Source organism: Hemicordylus capensis, chromosome 4 (assembly GCF_027244095.1).
Source record: "Hemicordylus capensis ecotype Gifberg chromosome 4, rHemCap1.1.pri, whole genome shotgun sequence".
In the NCBI taxonomy this organism is placed as follows: Eukaryota; Metazoa; Chordata; class Lepidosauria; order Squamata; family Cordylidae; genus Hemicordylus; species Hemicordylus capensis.
Window position 1 is genome coordinate 162,654,637 of NC_069660.1, and position 18,618 is coordinate 162,673,254.

General features: G+C 44.6%; 1 protein-coding gene across 3 annotated transcripts; it reads right to left on the reverse strand.

Moving 5' to 3' along the window:
• Positions 1-633: 633 nt before the first annotated feature.
• On the reverse strand, positions 634-16,068 carry GORAB (golgin, RAB6 interacting). Of its 3 annotated transcripts, none has more exons than XM_053249873.1 (5): positions 15,675-16,068; positions 13,613-13,937; positions 9,322-9,423; positions 6,880-7,020; positions 634-3,516 (listed from the first exon to the last, which is right to left on the reverse strand). In XM_053249873.1, the coding sequence occupies exons 1-5, from the start codon at positions 15,736-15,738 to the stop codon at positions 3,069-3,071; spliced, it is 1,080 nt and encodes a 359-aa protein (XP_053105848.1). In that variant the 5' UTR covers positions 15,739-16,068; the 3' UTR covers positions 634-3,068. The 3 variants fall into 3 exon arrangements, with proteins under 3 accessions (XP_053105848.1, XP_053105849.1, XP_053105847.1); XM_053249874.1 differs by lacking the exon at positions 15,675-16,068 and adding an exon at positions 15,394-15,668; XM_053249872.1 differs by lacking the exon at positions 15,675-16,068 and adding an exon at positions 14,741-15,320.
• Between the last annotated feature and the right edge of the window lie 2,550 nt (positions 16,069-18,618).

Genomic DNA, 18,618 nt, shown 5'->3' on the forward strand with positions numbered 1-18,618 from the left:
CAACTTGTCTTAGCCTATCTGTGTGAACAAAGCATCTTGGAGTACCCTGGAAAAGGCATCCCAAAATGACTTGTTTCAAAGCTTTCTCTGTGCCCTGCCTAGTTATACTTACATACTCACGCTTTAGAGCCTATAATTGGTAAGGCAGGGGCTGTGATATTTTTTTCAAGTACATTTGATCTATTGCAGCAAAAAGGCCACAACAATTAACACTGCTGGGGGAAAAATGCTAATGTTAAAATCAGCACAAATGGTTTCACTTAATTGTAGGATTTCCTTCTGTGCCAGACAAGATTTTCCTCTTGTAGTTTTGCACACAAAAAACCTCCCTGGGGTATCTCAAGCCTAAGACCTTAAACTGCATGTGATGAACTCTGGGAGAATAGCTATAGCCACTGATCATCCCTTTTCTAGTGGAGACTTCCCTTTTCTCCCATCAGGAGCTGTCAGGTCGAGGTGGTTGTGTGAGCAGCTCCAACCCATAGTTGTGCAGTAAAGCACTGTCAAAGATAACCATCAGTAGAGAAGATGCTGGGCTGGTCAGTGTACGGTATGTCCCATCCCAGTGAGTCACTGAACAACAGCAGATGGGATGAGCTGAGGAGGAGAATGAAGAGACAATGAAACCTAAGGTTTTAACTGAAGGAGAAACTTTTATAAGGAGGGAAGGGAAAAATATGCTGGGTAAGAAAGGATCAGTAACAAGCCAAGAATGCATGAGAACCCTCCCTCCCTTGGATTGTATCTCAATAATCACCACCCCACAAAAGAACCAGCATTTAAGGAGAGGATGATTTGGGAATTTACATACCATTACCTCAAAAGCCTTCTCATAAACAATTTGGCAAGTCTCCAAATAAGGACAGTGGGAACCATGTTAAACTCCTTGTGGCTGGGAGTGTGGACAGACAGTAAAAGCATTTAAAGATTATCTCTCCTAAGACAACTTGTGTAGTGCAAACAAAACCACCAGCAGTAACACAGGATCTATAGAACTTCCCTTTGGAAATGGAACCTCAAGAGTTCTGCAGCCACAAAGGGCAGCCACCTTTTGTGACCGCACCATGGTCCAGAACTTTTGACCATTGTGTTTATTATATCTTCAGGGTTGATACATCATAAGCCAACTGCTGATAGAAAACCTTATTGGGAAATGGGTTAAAAAGGATTAAGCAGCTTTTCAAAGAAACAATGTTCAAAATCAATCACCTTTCCCATCCCGATGGAAGCATCTATTGTAATCTGTTATATTATGTAAGGCATTTAAGAGTACAGATAGCTTTTTATAGTGAACAAGATCTAATTCTCACTGGGGCAGTAAACCTTTGAGTTATACCACTTCAGACTATAGGAGGGGGTTTACATGACTGACTGCTCTTCTTTAAAAAAAAACACCCCCTCAAGACCACCACACACAGAAAATTGGCAGGTCAGGGAGAAGGCAAGGATAGACATACTAGTTTTCTCTGTGTAGGGAATTATTTTGTATGGAAGAACATTCAGGCACATAAATCCCCACTTGTGGTTTGAAATGGTACAGCCCAGACCCAAGTTTATCTCCTCAGTGAAAATTATGCTTAAAGTATGTACTGCATAACTGTGGATGACATTGACATTGCTGTTTGATAAGAATAGCCAACTTCATGCACATGCCTTCCCACTAAGATGTCATCACGTGTCCAGAACTGCATTTGTTTGATCTCCCCATCTGGAACGATTTTGAAGACATGGCTTTTTTGTTTTTGTTTAAATAACCACTCAGAGTGCAAACCAACTGCTCTTGAAACATTTATGGCTGTTATTTCCTGCTTTGCTGAAATAAGGGCTACACTTGAGCAGCGTGCACATGGCAGTTTGTTTATGCTTCCAAGTTATGCTACCTTCATTTCATGGCCCAGCTCTTGTACCTTTAGCACCACCCTGACTCACTGATATTTAGCTGCAAAAGCTCTTCCTGGTATAGAGATTCAGGGTGAAGATGGATTTGACATTTTAAGAATGCTTACTGGTCTTTCACCCATAGTTGGAAACTATATTTGCATCTTTCCTGACACACATATCTATTAGCCAGTCAAACACTGGTTCAGTCTTGCCCCTCTGCTGACTTAATTTACACGTACACACTTTGAGGTAGCATATCCTTCACATTAAAAAAAACCTGCTAATAATTCCAGATATTTGAAGATTATGGTGGGTATATTGGTGATTTCACATACACCAGAGTCTCATTCTTATGTTATGCTCAATACTCAGTCTTATTCTTATGTTATGCTCAATACTCATACATAAGTACAGATCTGCATATTACATAACTGTATATATGGTAGTTATTCACGCGTTATTTTGAAAACAGGCAGAGCAGTACACTTCCTTTCTGTACCATGCATTTGAGGGGCCTGTACCAAGTTTTATTCAACACTTAGGTTAGTCATTAATGACCATATTGTTTGGTCATTAAAATAATAATAAAAATAGATGATGAGGGCTTCCTTAGTTATCTACTCTTTGCTGCTAGCACTTCCCATTAAATACAGATTATTATGAACTAAATTAATACTGTGGCTTAAGCGAGCCCAGTCATTAAATGACTATGATGTTTACTAGTCTATTGGTGGAAGACATCTGAACAAGTCATTGGTATCAATGGTTTATAAAATAAAGAAGAGAGATTAAGTTTAAACATATGTGCATACATCCGCCTAACACATTTGTAGACATAGGGGGGAAAATCTTGTCAATATTTGGGGCAGAAATGGGAAACAAGCAGCCAATAAAATATTATCTAATTTGACCTCCTGTCACATAAGTTGCTCCTCTTAGCTTTGTTTTCTGAAATGTAAAAGATTGTACAAACAACATGGTCCTTTTCTTTCTGTTGTACGTCTCATAATGGGACACACATAAATTGCATAATGAGAGTAAATGAGAGAAAGTGGGCAAGGAGGAGACAGACAACTCATACAAGAAAACCAGAACAAGATTGTGGTAATGCCATCCTGAATCAGAAGCTATTTCCAGGTAAATAGACAATAGCTCCAACCAAAAGGCAAGTTATTGGGATTCAATGTTCATGTACCATTTTGAACCATCATTTCTCTGGAAGCAGAGTCTATTGATTGACCCTGGCTACTGGTATGGGAACTTGGGGGCTGCTCCATTAACTGTTTTGACACCACAGCTATGTGGTCTTTGTTCTCACATTCTTTGTCAATAGCCCGGGGAGATGAATTCTCCATGCCAACTGGAGAAAGCTTCTGTGACATGCCTGCTGGCCTTGCAGCTTCTGCGTCCTGCTGCTGCAGCATCTGCTCCACCTCTATCTCGAGTTCCAGAGTCTCTTCATCGGCCTCCACTTCCAGCTGCTGCATTAACCCCTCCAGTTTCTTGGCCTTGCGGAGCTCATTTTGCTGTATGATTGTGCACAAGTGTTCTGTGAGCTGCTCTTTGATTTCAGTTTTCTTTTGGAGATCCAGCTTTGCATCCACATACTCAGCTTCTGCCTTATCATAACGCTTTCTGAAAAAACAAGCAGCCATTTAAACCAGTTGTAATAATCCATGGGAATGCTTGCTGTGCTCTATGAACAGAAATCAAGAGCTTATTCAGTCAGCACAGCAGCACTTCTAATCAGATTGAAAGAAATGAGGTACAGAGCTATCAAACTGAAAGCAGAGATAGCAGAATCAAGTTTAGCCCACTAGATTTCTGCTGTGGATCCATTTCAGGGATCAAGTGAGCAAGGAAACATAACCTGACTGGCTTTCACAGATACACATCATAGCAGAGGAAATAGCTCCATGAGAGACCAAGGCTCAATCACAGCAGCAGACGAACAACTATTATCTATTTATTTATTCACACACACAGTCAGACAGGTGTTATTGACTGGTTTGTTTTATCCAGACATCGAGTCCTTCCCAAGGACCTGGGATGCCAGAATTTTATTGTCAATGTTGTTGCTGCTGTTATAGATATCGTCGCAGAAAATAGGCTGTTCCCAGTAAAGCTGCTTTTTGTATTTGGCTGATGGTGATTTCTGTGGCCCCTATGGTGTTGAGGTGCTCTTCAAGGTCTTTTGGAACTGCACCCAGGGCGCTAATTACCACTGGGATTATTTGGGTCTTTTTCTGTCACAGCCTTTCAATTTCAATTTGTAGATCTTTGTATTTTGTGATTTTTCTATTCCTTTTTCTTCTATTCTGCTATCCCCTGGTATTGCTATGTCAATTATTTTGACTTGTTTTTCTTTCTTCTCGACTACAGTTATATCTGGTGGATTGTGTGGCAGATGTTTGTCTGTTTGTAGTCGGAAGTCCCATAATATTTTTACATCTTCATTTTCTTAAACTTTTTCAATTTTATGGTCCCACCAATTTTTGGCTACAGGTAGCTTGTATTTTTTGTATTATTATTTTGTATTATTTTGTATTTTGTATAATAATAATAATTATTATTATTATTTTACATTTATATCCTGCTCTTCCTCCAAGGAGCCCAGAGCGATGTACTACATACTTAAGTTTCTCTTTCACAACAACTGGCCCAGAGTCACCCAGCTAGTTTCATGGCTGAATGGGGATTTGAACTCGGGTCTCCCTGGTCGTAGTCCAGCACTCTAACCACTACACCACGCTGGCTCTCTATTACTCTAAGTTCTTGTAAACATTATCTCTGTCCATTCTAAATTAGATAATGCTCTGATTAGGGATGTGCAAAACATTTCAAGCTCAAAATATTCCAACTCGAAACAGGCCATTTCAAATGAAGGGCCTGTTTTGAACTTGGCACAGAACGACCAAACAAACGTTTCAAGTAATCCGAGCGCCATTTTGGAAGGCTGTTTTCCTGGGGAGAGCTGGTCTACTGATTGGGGTTGGTGGGCAGACCAGGCCTCCACTCCAAACTTAGTGCATCAGCCCAACTTGGAGGACTGGTCTACCAGTAATGAGCTAAGTCTGGGGCGGAAGCCTGGTCTACCCACATCATTATCATCATCATCATCATCATCATCATCATATTTATATTTATATCCCGCTCTTCCTCCAAGGAGCCCAGAACGGTGTACTACATACTTGAGTTTCTCTCTCACAACAACCCTGCGAAGTAGGTTAGGCTGAGAGAGAAGTGACTGGCCCAGAGTCACCCAGCCCTCCAAGGCGTGCTGATACGCTAAGTCCAACGCAGAGGTCTGGTCTACCCACCAACCCCAATTGGCAGACACTTGAAACGCCCCAAGCTTGTTCTGTCAGAACAACCAGTGGAAAAACCAACGAAACCTTCTGGGGATTTGCATTTTATTTTGAGCTCAAATCCAAATGCAAAATCCATTTTGTGCACATCTCTAGCTCTGATACTTTCTCTTAACCTAAACTGCAGTGGAGAAAGTCTTGCAAATATATTACACGCAGGATTTCCAATTTGCAGGTAAATAAATGAAAGGACAAAATACTGTAGTGACATTTGGCTGTGTGTAGAAGTCCCTGGTTGTCAGCTGCAAGGGAAGAACACTCCACACAGATTTGTTCAGCTTCTGAAAAACTTCCACAGAGGATATTCTACTGCCTCCCTAGCCTGAATATAATAATGCATTACTAGAACCAAGGAATTCCTCACACTTAATGTAGGCCTACCTCTCTGTACCTCAATTCATTTCTCTCTTTTTATCACAGTGGATAGGATGAACACGTTGTACCTCTTCTCACTCGCAGATTTTTTAAACATTAAAAGATTACTAGCCCCTTTAGGCTCCCCACCACATACACACACACACCATCTCTCTGGGAATAAACATATCCAATTCCTTCATCCTGCTCTAATAAATTTTATCTTCTATATTCTTTATCATCTTTCCTCTAAAGTCAGTTTTAGCTGCTTTTGTATCTATAGTTTTCAGCTTGCTTCTAAAAGCCTTGAGTTTTTGGGATGAAGCAGGCTTGAAATGAATAAATATGAATTCAGTTTTTAAGAGAGGTGATTTTTAAAGATTTAAGCTTGTAGAAAGTAGGCTGTGATTGTCAATTCCAGAAGATGTACTAGTTTTAGGTGTTATAATAATTGCCCCTCAATGGGGCTTATAGCACCATTATTACTATCCTGCATTTCTGTAAGATACATCAAAAATACCTTACCAAAATAGGACTGAAAATAATTTTTTAAGTTAAACAGTGAAAATATAAACAGTAACATTATGACACTAAAATAATCATACTATTAAAAGCAAGCCATTCTTAAAGACAGCAGATAATTAAATGTTAAAAGCTTGTTGAAAGAAAGAAGTCAAAGACATTTTAGTTAATCTAAAAGCAGGAAGAAATGGGGCCCAGCAGATTCCACCATAAACTAGTCAGATTTGCTTCTTTCTTCAGATAGTGGAAATGAATTACTCTTCTGTTCCAAGTGAACAGTTCTCTCTGCACAGTGACTTAAATGATGCAGAAGAGATTCAATAATTAAAATATGATCTATCTCCTAATCCTGACTATAATTCAAACAAATTAGACATGTGATTGACAACATGGCTGCTTTCCTAAACTTTTAAACTTTTGTCGGGAGCAGCGGTACATTATGTCATTTAAAAAACTGTTTGTGCCCAAAGAATTATGCTAAAAGGAATAAAATTTTATAGTGAAAGAGCCCTGCTTATGAGCAGTGCTGCTGGGAAATAAACTCATGTTATGAAAGCAGATGCTAGCAAGATGAGTTTTCTGCAAGAAAACATTTCAAAACAGTAACCAAGAAGAACTCTCTCTCTCTTTTTAAGCCAGTAGAAGAGCTGGAACTACTCTCACTATTCCTTCAACTGTCCCTATAAGGAAGGAGCTCACAGAAGAAAGCTTTCTTCAAGCAGCCTTTTGTTCTCCTTGTATGCTTGCGGCTTACCGAGCGTATGAATAGTCCAAGCTTGCCTGGTCAATTCTGTTTCTCAGGATCCCAATATCAGCAGACACCATCTCATCCAGGGCTTGGAGCTGCTTTTGGATCCGGTTCAACTTCACTGTTTCAGCCTGCGTTCTTTTAGATCTGAGGAAGAAACAAGACACTTAAAAAAAAACCCAGTTACAAGTAATCACAGATTTCAACAGGACAGCTGGTTGCTTGTAAACTGCTTAAAGATTTGTAGACATATTAGAATTATGTTTTTTCTTCTCTTGTATATTCATTCATTCATTCGATTTCTATATCTCCTTTGCAAAAATGGCTCAGGGGTATACCATTCAGTCAAGCAGCCTCTACTTTCCAAACCGGGAAAGAACCAGAACTCCAGAGGCATTCCATTGACTTTAAAACAAAAACAAAGCCCGATTTTTAGCACTGAGCTGTGGAGAAATGTTTGAAGACATGAAAGCTGCTTTTAGGGGACAGGTTTTCTATGTCCTACAAAGCTACCTATCCCTCTAGGAACATTCTTTGGCACTTGGCATAGCCAGTTTAAAATATGGAAGCAGTCTATTGACGCTTCTTTCAATTTCTACGGAGAATTTCACAAGCATGTTAACTGCTGCTTTAGGAAGCTAGAAAGCTTAATTCCAGATCTGTCATGCTGGAGACCGGGTTCTAGTCCTCCTTGTGGTGCACTCCCATTTTTCAATACTAGTAGCATTTTACAGGTCTTTACTACACCACAGTTCTAAATACATTCTCATGGAAGTGCATCCCAATTATTTTCAAGGGATCTCATTCTCAGCTAAATGGAGAAGAGGAGCATCTTCTTAAGTATACCCAAGTATTCCCATGGGAAAAGACTGCATACTGAGAAAATGAGGCAAACAGAATTTGATCAAATCTAGCAATATAATCCAGTCCTCCAAGGATCTGTATTGGGACTGGTGCATTTAAACTTGTTCATAAATGATCTGGAGCTAAGGGTGAGCAGTGAGGTGGCCAAGTTTGCTGGTTATGATGATTGGCAAGGGTGCTAAAAACAAAGGAGGACTGCAAAGAGCTCCACAAGGATCAATCCTACCTAAGTGAATGAGCTTTAAAATGGCAAATGCAGAATAAAGGGTAAAACAACAGGCAAAAAACCCCAACTTCACATATAGCTGGTGGGGTCTGAGGTGGCAGTGGCCAATCAGGAAAAGGATCGGGGCTGAGGTAGACCGTTCACTGAAAATGTTGACCCAGTGTGGGCAGCTTTTAAAAAGTCTAATTCCACACTAGGGATCCTTAGGAAAGGGATTGAAAATAAAACTGCCAATATAGTAATGACCTTATATAAATCTATGGTGTGACCACACTTGGAATACTGTATAGACTTCTGGTCTCTGCATCTAAAAGGATATTAGAGAACTGAAAAAGGTGCAGAGAAGGACAGAAAAAATGATCAGGCGACTGGACTGACTTCCATATGAGGAAAGATGACCTTCTAAATTCAGAAATAAGGTGGGGAGGGGGTTACATAATAGAGATGTATAAGATTATGCACAGCGTGGATCAAGTGGATAGAGAGAAGTTTTTCTCCCTCTCTCGTAATATTAGAACCTGGGGTCATCTGTTGAAGCTAAATGCTGGGAGATTCAGGACAAACAAAAGAAAGAACTTCCTTATACAATGAGGCTATTCTCACAACCGCTCGAAACTGGGCTAAGGGAGCCCAGCCCACTTTCAAGAAGGCGAGCCTGGTGGTTCAGTGGCAGCTAGCCCACCTAAATACCCTGTTACTGTGATCATGAGTCGCCCTGCCATGGCTCCACGCTGCAGCAATTCATGAGGAGACACCCCCCCCCCGCCATCTACTGGGAGGCTAAAACAAGCCTCCCAGCGTTGGTGTTCTCCCCAGAATGCCATGTGCACTCGCGCAGGGCATTCTGGGACATCCAGAGGCCAGGTGGTCCCCGATCCCTGCAGCCCCATCCGGCTCCATGACAGAGCTGTTAATTGTGTGGGCGGCCAATCCAGCCGCCCAAGGCTAGCCCCCTGATCGTCTGTGGGGAGAGCGGGCTTGAGCATGTATAGAGCCTCAATATGTAGTCAAACTGTGGAATTCACTAGTGCTGGATGCAATGATGGCCACCAATCAAGCTGTTTTTAAAAAGGGATTAAACATATTCAGGGAGGATAGGGCTATCCTCCATTGCTATGAGTCTGGATAGCTGTATTTTTCCATCTGGACCAGAAGGGGCATGCCCTGGAACACCAATGAGAGGGAGCCCTCTTTGTAGGCTTCCCTGTTGTATCCAGTTGGCCACTGCATGAAGCAGGATGCTGGACCAGATGGAGCTCTGGCCTGATCCAGCACAGCAGGACTTTTCTTATGTACAAGAAAAAAATATTTATTATATTTCTTCAGCTTCTCCAGATATGATATAAGAGTCACCACACCTTTCAGCAATTGCGTTAGCCAGCAGCACTTTCTTGCGTTTGTTCTTTTCCTCCATAAGCCTTTGCTCCTGTTGAAAGACCTCCCAACGAGACTTCTCCTGTCTGAACATTGACAAAGAAAATCAATTAACAAGAAACTGTCTTCCTTCTTCATCCTTCTCTAAACTAACCCTCGGAACAATTCACTGCCTCAAGAATTTATCTTGCAATTGCTTCAGAAGCATTTGAATAACTCAAGACAGTTGCTTTAATGCCAAGTATATTTTTGAACACAGGCCTCTCTGCATGGGTGTAGTGTCCATTGGACAAGGGGGGACAAATGTCCCCCAGCCCAGAGGGTCAGGAGACCCACAAGGGGCCCTGCCGCTGACACCCTTACCGCACCGGGCGCTGGTGCCCTGCAGCTGGGGCACGCAGCGCTTTCTCCTCCCCCACGCTTTCTCCTCCTCCTCCTCCCTCTCGCTGCTGCTCCTCCCCCTGGCTGCCATGCAGGAGCCACCAGAGGAGGGGCTGCCCGGCCCTGATCTCCCGCGGTGCCCCTGGCAGAGAACAGTGGCCCCGCACCCAGCCAGCTGTGCAGTGTCGAGCCAGCACGGCTGCTGGCCACAGTGGCGGTGGCCACCCTCCCGCACTTCACTGAATGGTGTCGGTGAGTTCAAGGAAATGGGGAGGGGAAAGCTTGGGCAGGCTAGGTTGCCCTGCCCCCTTGTGTCTGATGTCATATGCAGGGGGCGTGGCTTGGGGTACTGAGGCACACAAGCTTTGAGCATGCAGATGAGCCCCCCTGGCTCCACTTTGTCCCCCGGCCGCTGGGAACCTCGCGACACCCCTGCCTCTCTGACATATCTTGGGATTCAGGTATATCCCAAGATGTTGACTAAATTCCCCATTAACAAAGAGCTGCAAGCATTTGTGGATATTTGAAAGGAGAAATATGAGATATATGAACAATATTTTACAGATATTACAAAATTGTAAGGGCAGAAAGCCCTATTAAAGTGGATACCAATGTGTCATGGCATTGGTATCCACCTTAATAAGAATTAGAAACCCAATACTCTAGGGTTCAGGAGATGGTTAATAAGCATAAAGCCCTTTCTCACAAATCTTTCTGATTTGCGGGGAGGAAGCCCCAAAGAGCTTACCTCCCTGCAGACAAGCATTCTGCCTTTCCTGGATGGGCCGATCTGCCAGCAGCTCCAACGGTCAGGGTGCTGGGACGCGTTGCCCCATCCAGGTACGGAGTCAGCTGAACAGCAGCCTGGGTCCAACACCACCCGACAGCTCCTCTAGTGACATCCTGTGCACATGATGTCACATGCACAGGGCGTGGCTTAGGTTCTGGAAGAGCCCCAAGTAAACTCCCCATGCCCGGAGTCCAGAGAGCCCAGAGTGAGCTCTCCCCTGTCCTTTTCAGGCAGCCTTTATTTCCCTTTCTCTCCCTCCAGCGAGGGAGAGAAAGGGAAATAGATGCTGTCAGGCATAAAGCGCTGCCTGAAATGACAGGGGAAAGCTCACTTGGGCTCCCTGGAGCTTAAGGCCATGCCCCCCTGCATGTGACATCACCCACAAAGGGGACAAGTAAGTTCTCCCCCTGTCATTTCAGGCAGCGCTTGCTGCCTGACAGCATCTATTTCCCTTTCTCTCCCTCGCTGGAGGGAAATAAAGAGTGTCAGGCAGAAAACGCTGAAAAGGACAGGGAAGAGCTCACTCGGGGCTTTCCAGAGCCCAGGTGTGGGGAGTTCGCTTGAGGCTCTTCTGGAGCCTGAGCCACGCCTCGTTGCAGGCATCAGCAGTACTTCTCATTGGTGGTCTGGATTCTTTGAACCCATTCGCACAATGGAGCCCCTGGCCCCATCCCCCAGAGCTCCAATAATTCACCGTGCAAGTATGTGGTGCATTATGAAGATCTCCCCTCCCCAAGTCTGCTAGCCGCAGCTACTTTCAGCTGTGGCTGACCAACGATCGTAAAAACGATGTTATGGGAGCACTCACTTCATAGGTGGGTTCGCCGCCGTGGTGCCGCCAGAATCAGGCCCAATCCCAGCAGTACACACTAGGGGTGTGCACGGAACCGCGGAGCTGCGGTCCGGCACTGGGGTGGGGGGTTTCAAAAGAATACGGGGGGGGGGGCTTTACTTACCCCCTCAAGAATTTTGTCATATTTATTTGAGTAAGCCGGCGGCATACCTCCCTGCCGCCCGCTTCATTCCCCCTCCTTTCGGCGGCGCGCGGCTTGGCTTAAACTTCCTCCTCCTTTGATGTGGAATCAATTAATGCTCAATCGGGCAGCAGGGTAGCTCCCAGTCCCTGCCGCCCGGCTCTTCAGTTCCCCCGTCTCGGCTGGCGGCTGCCCCCTGAGCAGCCCCAAGACCCCTGCCGCCCCTTCCCTTCCATATTCAAGGGGTCGGCAGGAGAGCTCCCCTGCCGACCCCGTCCCCTTCCCCGGCTGCAAATGGCAGGGAGGTATGCCGCCGGCTTACTCAAATAAATACGACAAAATTCTTGAGGGGGTAAGTAAAGCCCCCCCCCCATACTCTTTTAGAACCCCCCACCCGAACCAAAACCACCCCGTGTCCAGACCGGTCTGGAGGCCTTTTGAATGGCCTCCGAACCGGTCCGTGCACATGACTAGTACACACATGTGTGCAAAACCAGGCTGAGCTCCCTTAGCCCAGTTTTGCATGCATATGTGAACAGCCTCACAGTGTAACACAAATAAGCCATAAAATGCATCCAGATTATGTTCTATCATAGCAATCCAAGGGTGGGCTTCAAATGAAGGATTGAAAGTGATTTCATGTTTTCAATCCATCTGCAAAAGTTAGATTTCAAGGACATACAAACTGCTCTTTCCTGGGGAAGTTCCCAAGAAAGCAGGCCTCATCGTTCATACATTCTACTTTCCCCATGAGAAGTCAAAACATTCAACCAAGACAGAATTCCAACTATTACTGCCATAAAAAGCACAGTAACAAGCCCATTTTACTACCATTACGTCAGCTTCCAGTGGAAAACGGACTAAAGTACGTACTAGATTATACTACCTTACTTATTTAATATAGAACAATTCAGGGAACTATAAGACTATTTGCTTAGCACAGAAACCAGAAAGTGAGTTATAACTGAGCTTGGATTGCACTGAAATTTTCTTGTCCTCTGTACCCATGGTTTTCAAACTGTGTTTTGGGACAGTGTTCTATAGGGCAGTGTTCTTCACTGTAAGACCCTGAGACCAGTGGCAGCCGCCATCAACCCTAAGTGCAGTCCCCTGACTAATTGCTTATACCGTATTTTACGGACTATAAGACGCTACGGACTATAAGACGCACCTTAATTTTAATCCAGTTTTTCAGAGTTTTAACATATTAGACTGTTAAAACATATAAGACGCACCTGAATTTTGGCGGATATTTTTCGAGGAAAAAAGTGAGTCTTATAGTCCATAAAATACGGTAATTGTTTATTGGGATGGATGAAGAGCAAAGCTGAATACATCATGTGGAGATAACAAGCGCTTTGCTCAGTGCTGGGGAGGGGGGGAACCTTTACGGGAAATGGAGCCTTCTTGAGCCCCTGCACCATCTTGGGAAGCATACACAGAGTAGTGGGAGGTGCCTTCCCTGTACTACCCTCCTAGAGCTCCTAAGAGTGGGCTTCATTCATCTCTCTTAAAAGCTTCTCCCAACACTGAGAAAAGCATAGTACTGTGTGGAGGTCAGAGTAGTGGGAAATGGTTGTTACATTGAAGGGTTTTTTTGCCAACGTGACCCCTGCTTGAAAAATAATGAAGATCACTACTATAAGGTTCTTTAGGAACAAGAGTTCCTCAATGAGAAGATTAAGTCAAGACAGTTTGGTTGATGACTTTGCAATGTACAGCTTGCAGGAGAGAAACAGGCATGCTCTCAATTCATATGAGGCAGTGAAAACTTAAACTAATATTAGCACAGTCTTTTATCTATTAACTACACGCTTCCTAGGAATAGTCACCTAAAAAAATTAAATGCCCAATTTTACTTTATGCCATCCATTTATTATGTTACTAATTATTTTTAGTAAATAATGCATTTTTTAAAATGGAAAATTTTCCACAGAAAAATATAGCAGAAAATGTTCCATTATGGAATTTTTTCCTGCTCCACATCACTGATGCCAAGGCATTAAAACAGTAGAGGAAGTTCTCATCACCTAAAAACCACTACTTGCCATGCATCTTCCAATTTACTGTGCAAATTTGCAATCATTTAATGAGAACAACAAAATTCTTGCAGTTTTAGTACACACTAACAATTCTATTTTCTTTTTCACCAGTTTATGGCTTGGCTCTGCAGAGGGTTCCCCATTACAAGGTTTCTCAAGCACAGGTTCAAACTGTTGATTTCTGGCATCCTGTTGTTCTCCTGTTGGAGACTGGGATGGTGGAACAGTTATCTGAGGAGAAGATGACTTTTTGGACACAGAAAGTCGCTGCTCTGGGGGTGCCAAGGCTGCTTCACCTAGTTGTCCCATTTTTTCACATAATTGCCGGACAGCCTTTTTGCGCTGGAGCTGCTGGTAGCTTTTGTTTACAGAGGGCGGCCGATGCTGTTTTTCAGGAGGAGGTTCTGCTACATCTGAAAAACACAAATAAGCACAAACCAGGGTTTTAAGACAGCTACTTGTTCGAAATGCTTGGGACAGGGTGGTCTACAAAAGATAAATACACTTATAAAAGAAAAACACACACACAAGTATACGTTCTAGGTTCATCTCCCCACTCTACTTAAATCACTGACTAGAAACTAAAACCTTGCTTACTTCAAAATGACATAACATTGTCAGATATTTTATTCTCTATATCAATAGACATTAAACACTGAATACAAATGTGCCAAACAGTAGGAACTAGCAAGGGCCACAACCTAGTAGGAAGTTCTTTTGTACAGGCCTAATTGAAAATAAAAGGACTTGCAATGGTTGAATTAAAGGGGGCAGAGATGGTCCTGCTTCCTCACCTGCTGTTTCTAGAAGACTAATACTGGTGCAAGGGAGGCAGAGGTGAAGCTTGTGGATTTCGTTAATGCCCCTGACCTTTTCTCCCATAATTTGAGCATAGACACAAGAGTATAACTGCTGGTTTGTGCCTAAATGTGTTATCTTTTATTGCACCATACTAGGCATGGGAGAATTCTCATATACATATAAATATCTGGGGCCTCTGTACATGTCTCGAAGACCTTTTGCACTTGTAATGAACAGAAGATAATTTTGGCTTCCTTAATACTGCACTAATTTTGATGCCAAGTGTTTTCAGGAGGGCATCATGAAAGCTGCATAGTCAGTGGATCTCAAGCAAGAGAATGAGGGAACAGGTTTTTTCTCTAGTGCAGTTATTGTCCCAAAGAGGTGAGGGTTGTTGCTGTGCTCTTCTCCCTACCTGCAATACAAGCAGCTATATCAACAGCAGCAGAGTACAGGGAAACAGTTCCTTCCTTCTCAGGTAAACTGTGGGGATTGCTGTGGAAAAGGCTGAGGGTCTTTTGTTTGTAAAAGAGTAAAGAAGGAGGCATCCTGCTCCATTTGAAGTTTGGTTAGGGACAATCACTTTGTCTTGACAAGATACATTCACTCTGCCCCAAAGCAAGTCTCAGAGTCATTGCTACCTGAGGTGGGAAAAACTAATGAGGGCTGTAGCACTGGGGCTCCTTTGAAGCACTTGAGCTGAAGTGGATTCAATCCAGAAGAGGATGAAGAAAGGATTCAGGAGTGGAATCCTCCATCGCACCTCGTTCAAAATCCGAGATTTTTTAATTTTTATTTCTTTCCAGGCGGGGGTAGCCTTTGGAAACCGACGATCTGGCATTACTTTAAAAAATGATTGTGACCTTGTTTATACTTCACGGGCTCACGGCAGCAAAACTAGGTACAAGCCCAAAGAACACCTTTCGGCATCCGCCTTCCTGGGGGTGGAAATGCATTTTTCTTGCAACAAAGAAGGGAGAACCCGCGAGACGCACTCTGTTGGGGTGGGGGGGAGGTCTACGTCGTATTTCCTACACAGGCACAGAGGTCCTGGCTGTCATCCTTTACCTCGCAGCACGTCGAGCAGCGGATGCATGTTGACTCAGTAGTAAGCGCCACCGAATCTGATGGGGCTGACTACTCCCATTCTTACACGGGACCACCGGCGCCTGCACGACTCCTTCTCTCTCTCTCTCTCTCTCTGTCGGGCAGCCCAGAGGGAGCGAGGGAGGGAGCAAAGCGCACCACGGGAAGGCCAGTTGTTGCTGCCGCCTGCGCTGGCCGCAGACAGCCGGCACTCCGCCTCAGCCATGTCCGTGGCTACTATTGCCACCCGCAGCCGGGATTACCTGCAACCTTTCCTTGGAGTCGCCGGAGCTCCTGCTCAGAGAAGCCGGCCCAGCCCCCCGCCATGGCTCTTCCTCTTCACCATCCCTCCTCCCGGTCCGCTCTGGGTTGCTTCCGCTGCCACGTCTCCTGGCCCCGCCCCTCGGCACGGGGGAAGCCACCCGGGGCGCCTCCTCCACGCAAGCCCTGCTGGCTGGCGCGTGCTCGCGGAAACGGAGGCACCCGTGCGGGGGGGGGGCGGCGGGGGCGAGCAGCGGGGAGCCACGAGGGCCTCCTCCTCGCCGGCGTGACGTGACGGCCATCCTCTTCCTTCTCCTGCCTCGACTAGATTGGAGGAAGAGGTCGTCCGGTGGGAGTCGCTGTTCATGGCATTGATACCTGTCCGGCGAATCCTAGAAGGAGCAAATCTAGGTTTTGAGTTCCTCCGCGGCATTCTTCTTCAGGAGGATAGATTGGTATTTTTTTAAAAGGGAGCGGGGCGGGAAGAAAGTTGTTGAGCGCGATGGAAGCGCAAGTAGTTGGCTGTAACCATTGTAAGAGGGTAGGGATGAGATGTCTTGCAAACCTTCAGCCCTTTGCAATGTTCATTCATTGGGCCTTATTCCCTAGTAAGTGCATAGGAGGACTGCAGTCCTGTGATGGACTAAGCACATTCGTTCAGAGAAGTCCCCCTTCTCTGCTGGTGTAGGAGGTCACCCAACGTGGGATTACATCCCTCCATATGCTCCAGAAGGCAGGAAGTAGTCATACTTAGAAGATCCTTAAACCCTCTGCATGTGGGCGGATCCTCTCAGTTCTACTTCCTGCCTTCGCTCCAGAGGTAGCACTTGCCTTAGCTCGCTTCAACTCTTTGTCTTTACCCTCTTTGTCTTTACAAGGCTGGCGCAGGAGGCGGTTTTTTCTTCACCGCCCCTTTTCTCTCCGGCGGCCACCCGCCCGGCTCCAGAGGTCGTGGGCGCGCCTAGACCCAGAAGGGGTCGGGGGTCTACTCTATCATCTTTACAGTCCCAAAGATCTATGGACGCTAGGATGTCCCCTTCCTTAAGAGCTTCTGGGCTTGGGGAACTTGCTCCACCGCCCCTATGTCCAGGAGGTGCTGAATGGCTTGAACAAGACCTCTGTGCTTGATGGCGTTTCTTGAAGTTGGCATGAGTAGGAACCTGTCTCTGGGAGTTATGATGAGTTCTGCATGTGGGCGGATCTTCTCAGTTCTACTTCCTGCCTTCGCTCCAGAGGCCTTATTCCCAAGTAAGTGCATAGGAGGACTGCAGTCCTGTGATGGACTAAGCACATTCATTCAGAAGTCCCCCACTCTTAAACACTTCCTAGTAAGTCAGTGGGACTTACAGTTACTAGGAAGTGTTAGGAATGTGGCCGTAATCAATCAATCATCTTTATTATGGTCATAGATTAGCATAGAATGTGGCCTTAATTAGGTTAGACTGGGGCCTGGTGCAAAAGGTTTTCACCTTGGAGCAAGGCATAAGAAAGCAATGGCTACGCTACAGCACACTTTATAGTTCTTCTGCACGATCCCCACTGCACGTTGGTCATCTGAGGAGGTCCGTCTCCGGTTATCACCAAGACGTCTGGTGGCGACTCAGAACCAGGCCTTCTCTGTAGCTGTTCCTGAGCTGTGGAATGTACTCCCCGCAGAAATCCGTAATCTGAGTTCATTCTTGGCCTTCAGGAGAGCCCTTTACACCTGTCTGTTTGGCCTGGCCCTCTAGGGTTTTTAAACTGATTTTAAACCGTAAAGGTTCGGCTTGGTTTTCCAGGGCTTTAAAAACTGCTCTGTTTTAATAATGGTTTTCTGTTTATACTGTTTTAGATGTTAATCGTTAATTGATTTTAGTTTTGTTTTCATGTAAACTGCCTTGAGCCATTTTTGGAAGGGTAGAACTCAAATAAATAAATAATAAAGCATGCTTATGTAAAACTGTGTGTATATGAATATGCATACATACACATAGTATTTATCCTTTTCCTACCTAACACAGAAACATGACTACAAAAGTTCTCTCACACACACAGTCAGGCTTGTTTAGGGCTGCTATCCTATGCACATTTATTTACTGAACTCAGTGGGACTTATTTCTGAGTAAACACACAAAATTGTGCTGCAGTGTAAAGTGCCAATGGCTTGAAGCAAATAGCATCCAGAGGTGTGGTGGGGAGGCAATCCAGACTGTGTTAGGAACAAAGGGTTTAGTCCCTTTTTTGTCCTTGGGTTGCTTGAAATACTGGAGATTTCTCATCCCCACCCCCATTTCTCTCAATATTAAAATCTCCAGTATTGTTTTTAATTGCTTGACTTGGCTTATTTTATCTAACCATAAGATTATCAGAGAAGGTCTGGTAAACATTGTGAACGCTTCTCTTAAAGAGGGTAGGATGCCTCCTTGTCTTAAGGCTATCAATAGATAATACTTGAAAAAACCTACATTGGACCCCTCAGAGTTCAGCTTCTATAGGCCCATCTCTAATCTCCCATATTTGGGCAAGGTGATTGAGGGAGTTATGGCCCCTCAGCTCCAGACAGTAGTGGAGGGAACTGATTATTTCAAATAACATTTCAAACTGGCTTTCAGGTGGGCTATGGGTTGAGACTGCCTTGATCGGCGTGATGGATAATCTCCAATTAGGTATTGACAGAGGGAGTGTGAATCTGTTGTCCTTTTGGATCTCTTGGCAACATTCAGTACCATCAACCATGGTATCCTTCTGGGTTGCCTTAGGGAGATGGGATTGGGCAACCCTGTTTTACAGTGGTTCTGTTCCTACTGCTGTGGTAGATTCCAGATTGTGTCACTTGGAGACTGTTGCTCTGCAAAGCAAGAGTTACTGTATGGAGTTCAACAAGGCTCCATACTGTCTCCAATGTTCTTTAATATCTAACTAGATGATAAACTGAGGCTGAATCCAAATAAGATGGAGGTACTGATT

Excerpts from the sequence above, each read along its gene's own strand:
- GORAB (XM_053249872.1), bottom strand. The coding sequence starts at position 14,873 with ATGCCTCCTTCTTTACTCTTTTACAAACAAAAGACCCTCAGCCTTTTC. Across the intron at positions 13,938-14,740 it reads TATAGCTGCTTGTATTGCAG|ATGTAGCAGAACCTCCTCCT; the intron begins GTAGGGAGAAGA and ends TGTGTTTTTCAG. Across the intron at positions 3,517-6,879 it reads TTGGACTATTCATACGCTCG|AAAGCGTTATGATAAGGCAG; the intron begins GTAAGCCGCAAG and ends TTGTTTTTTCAG.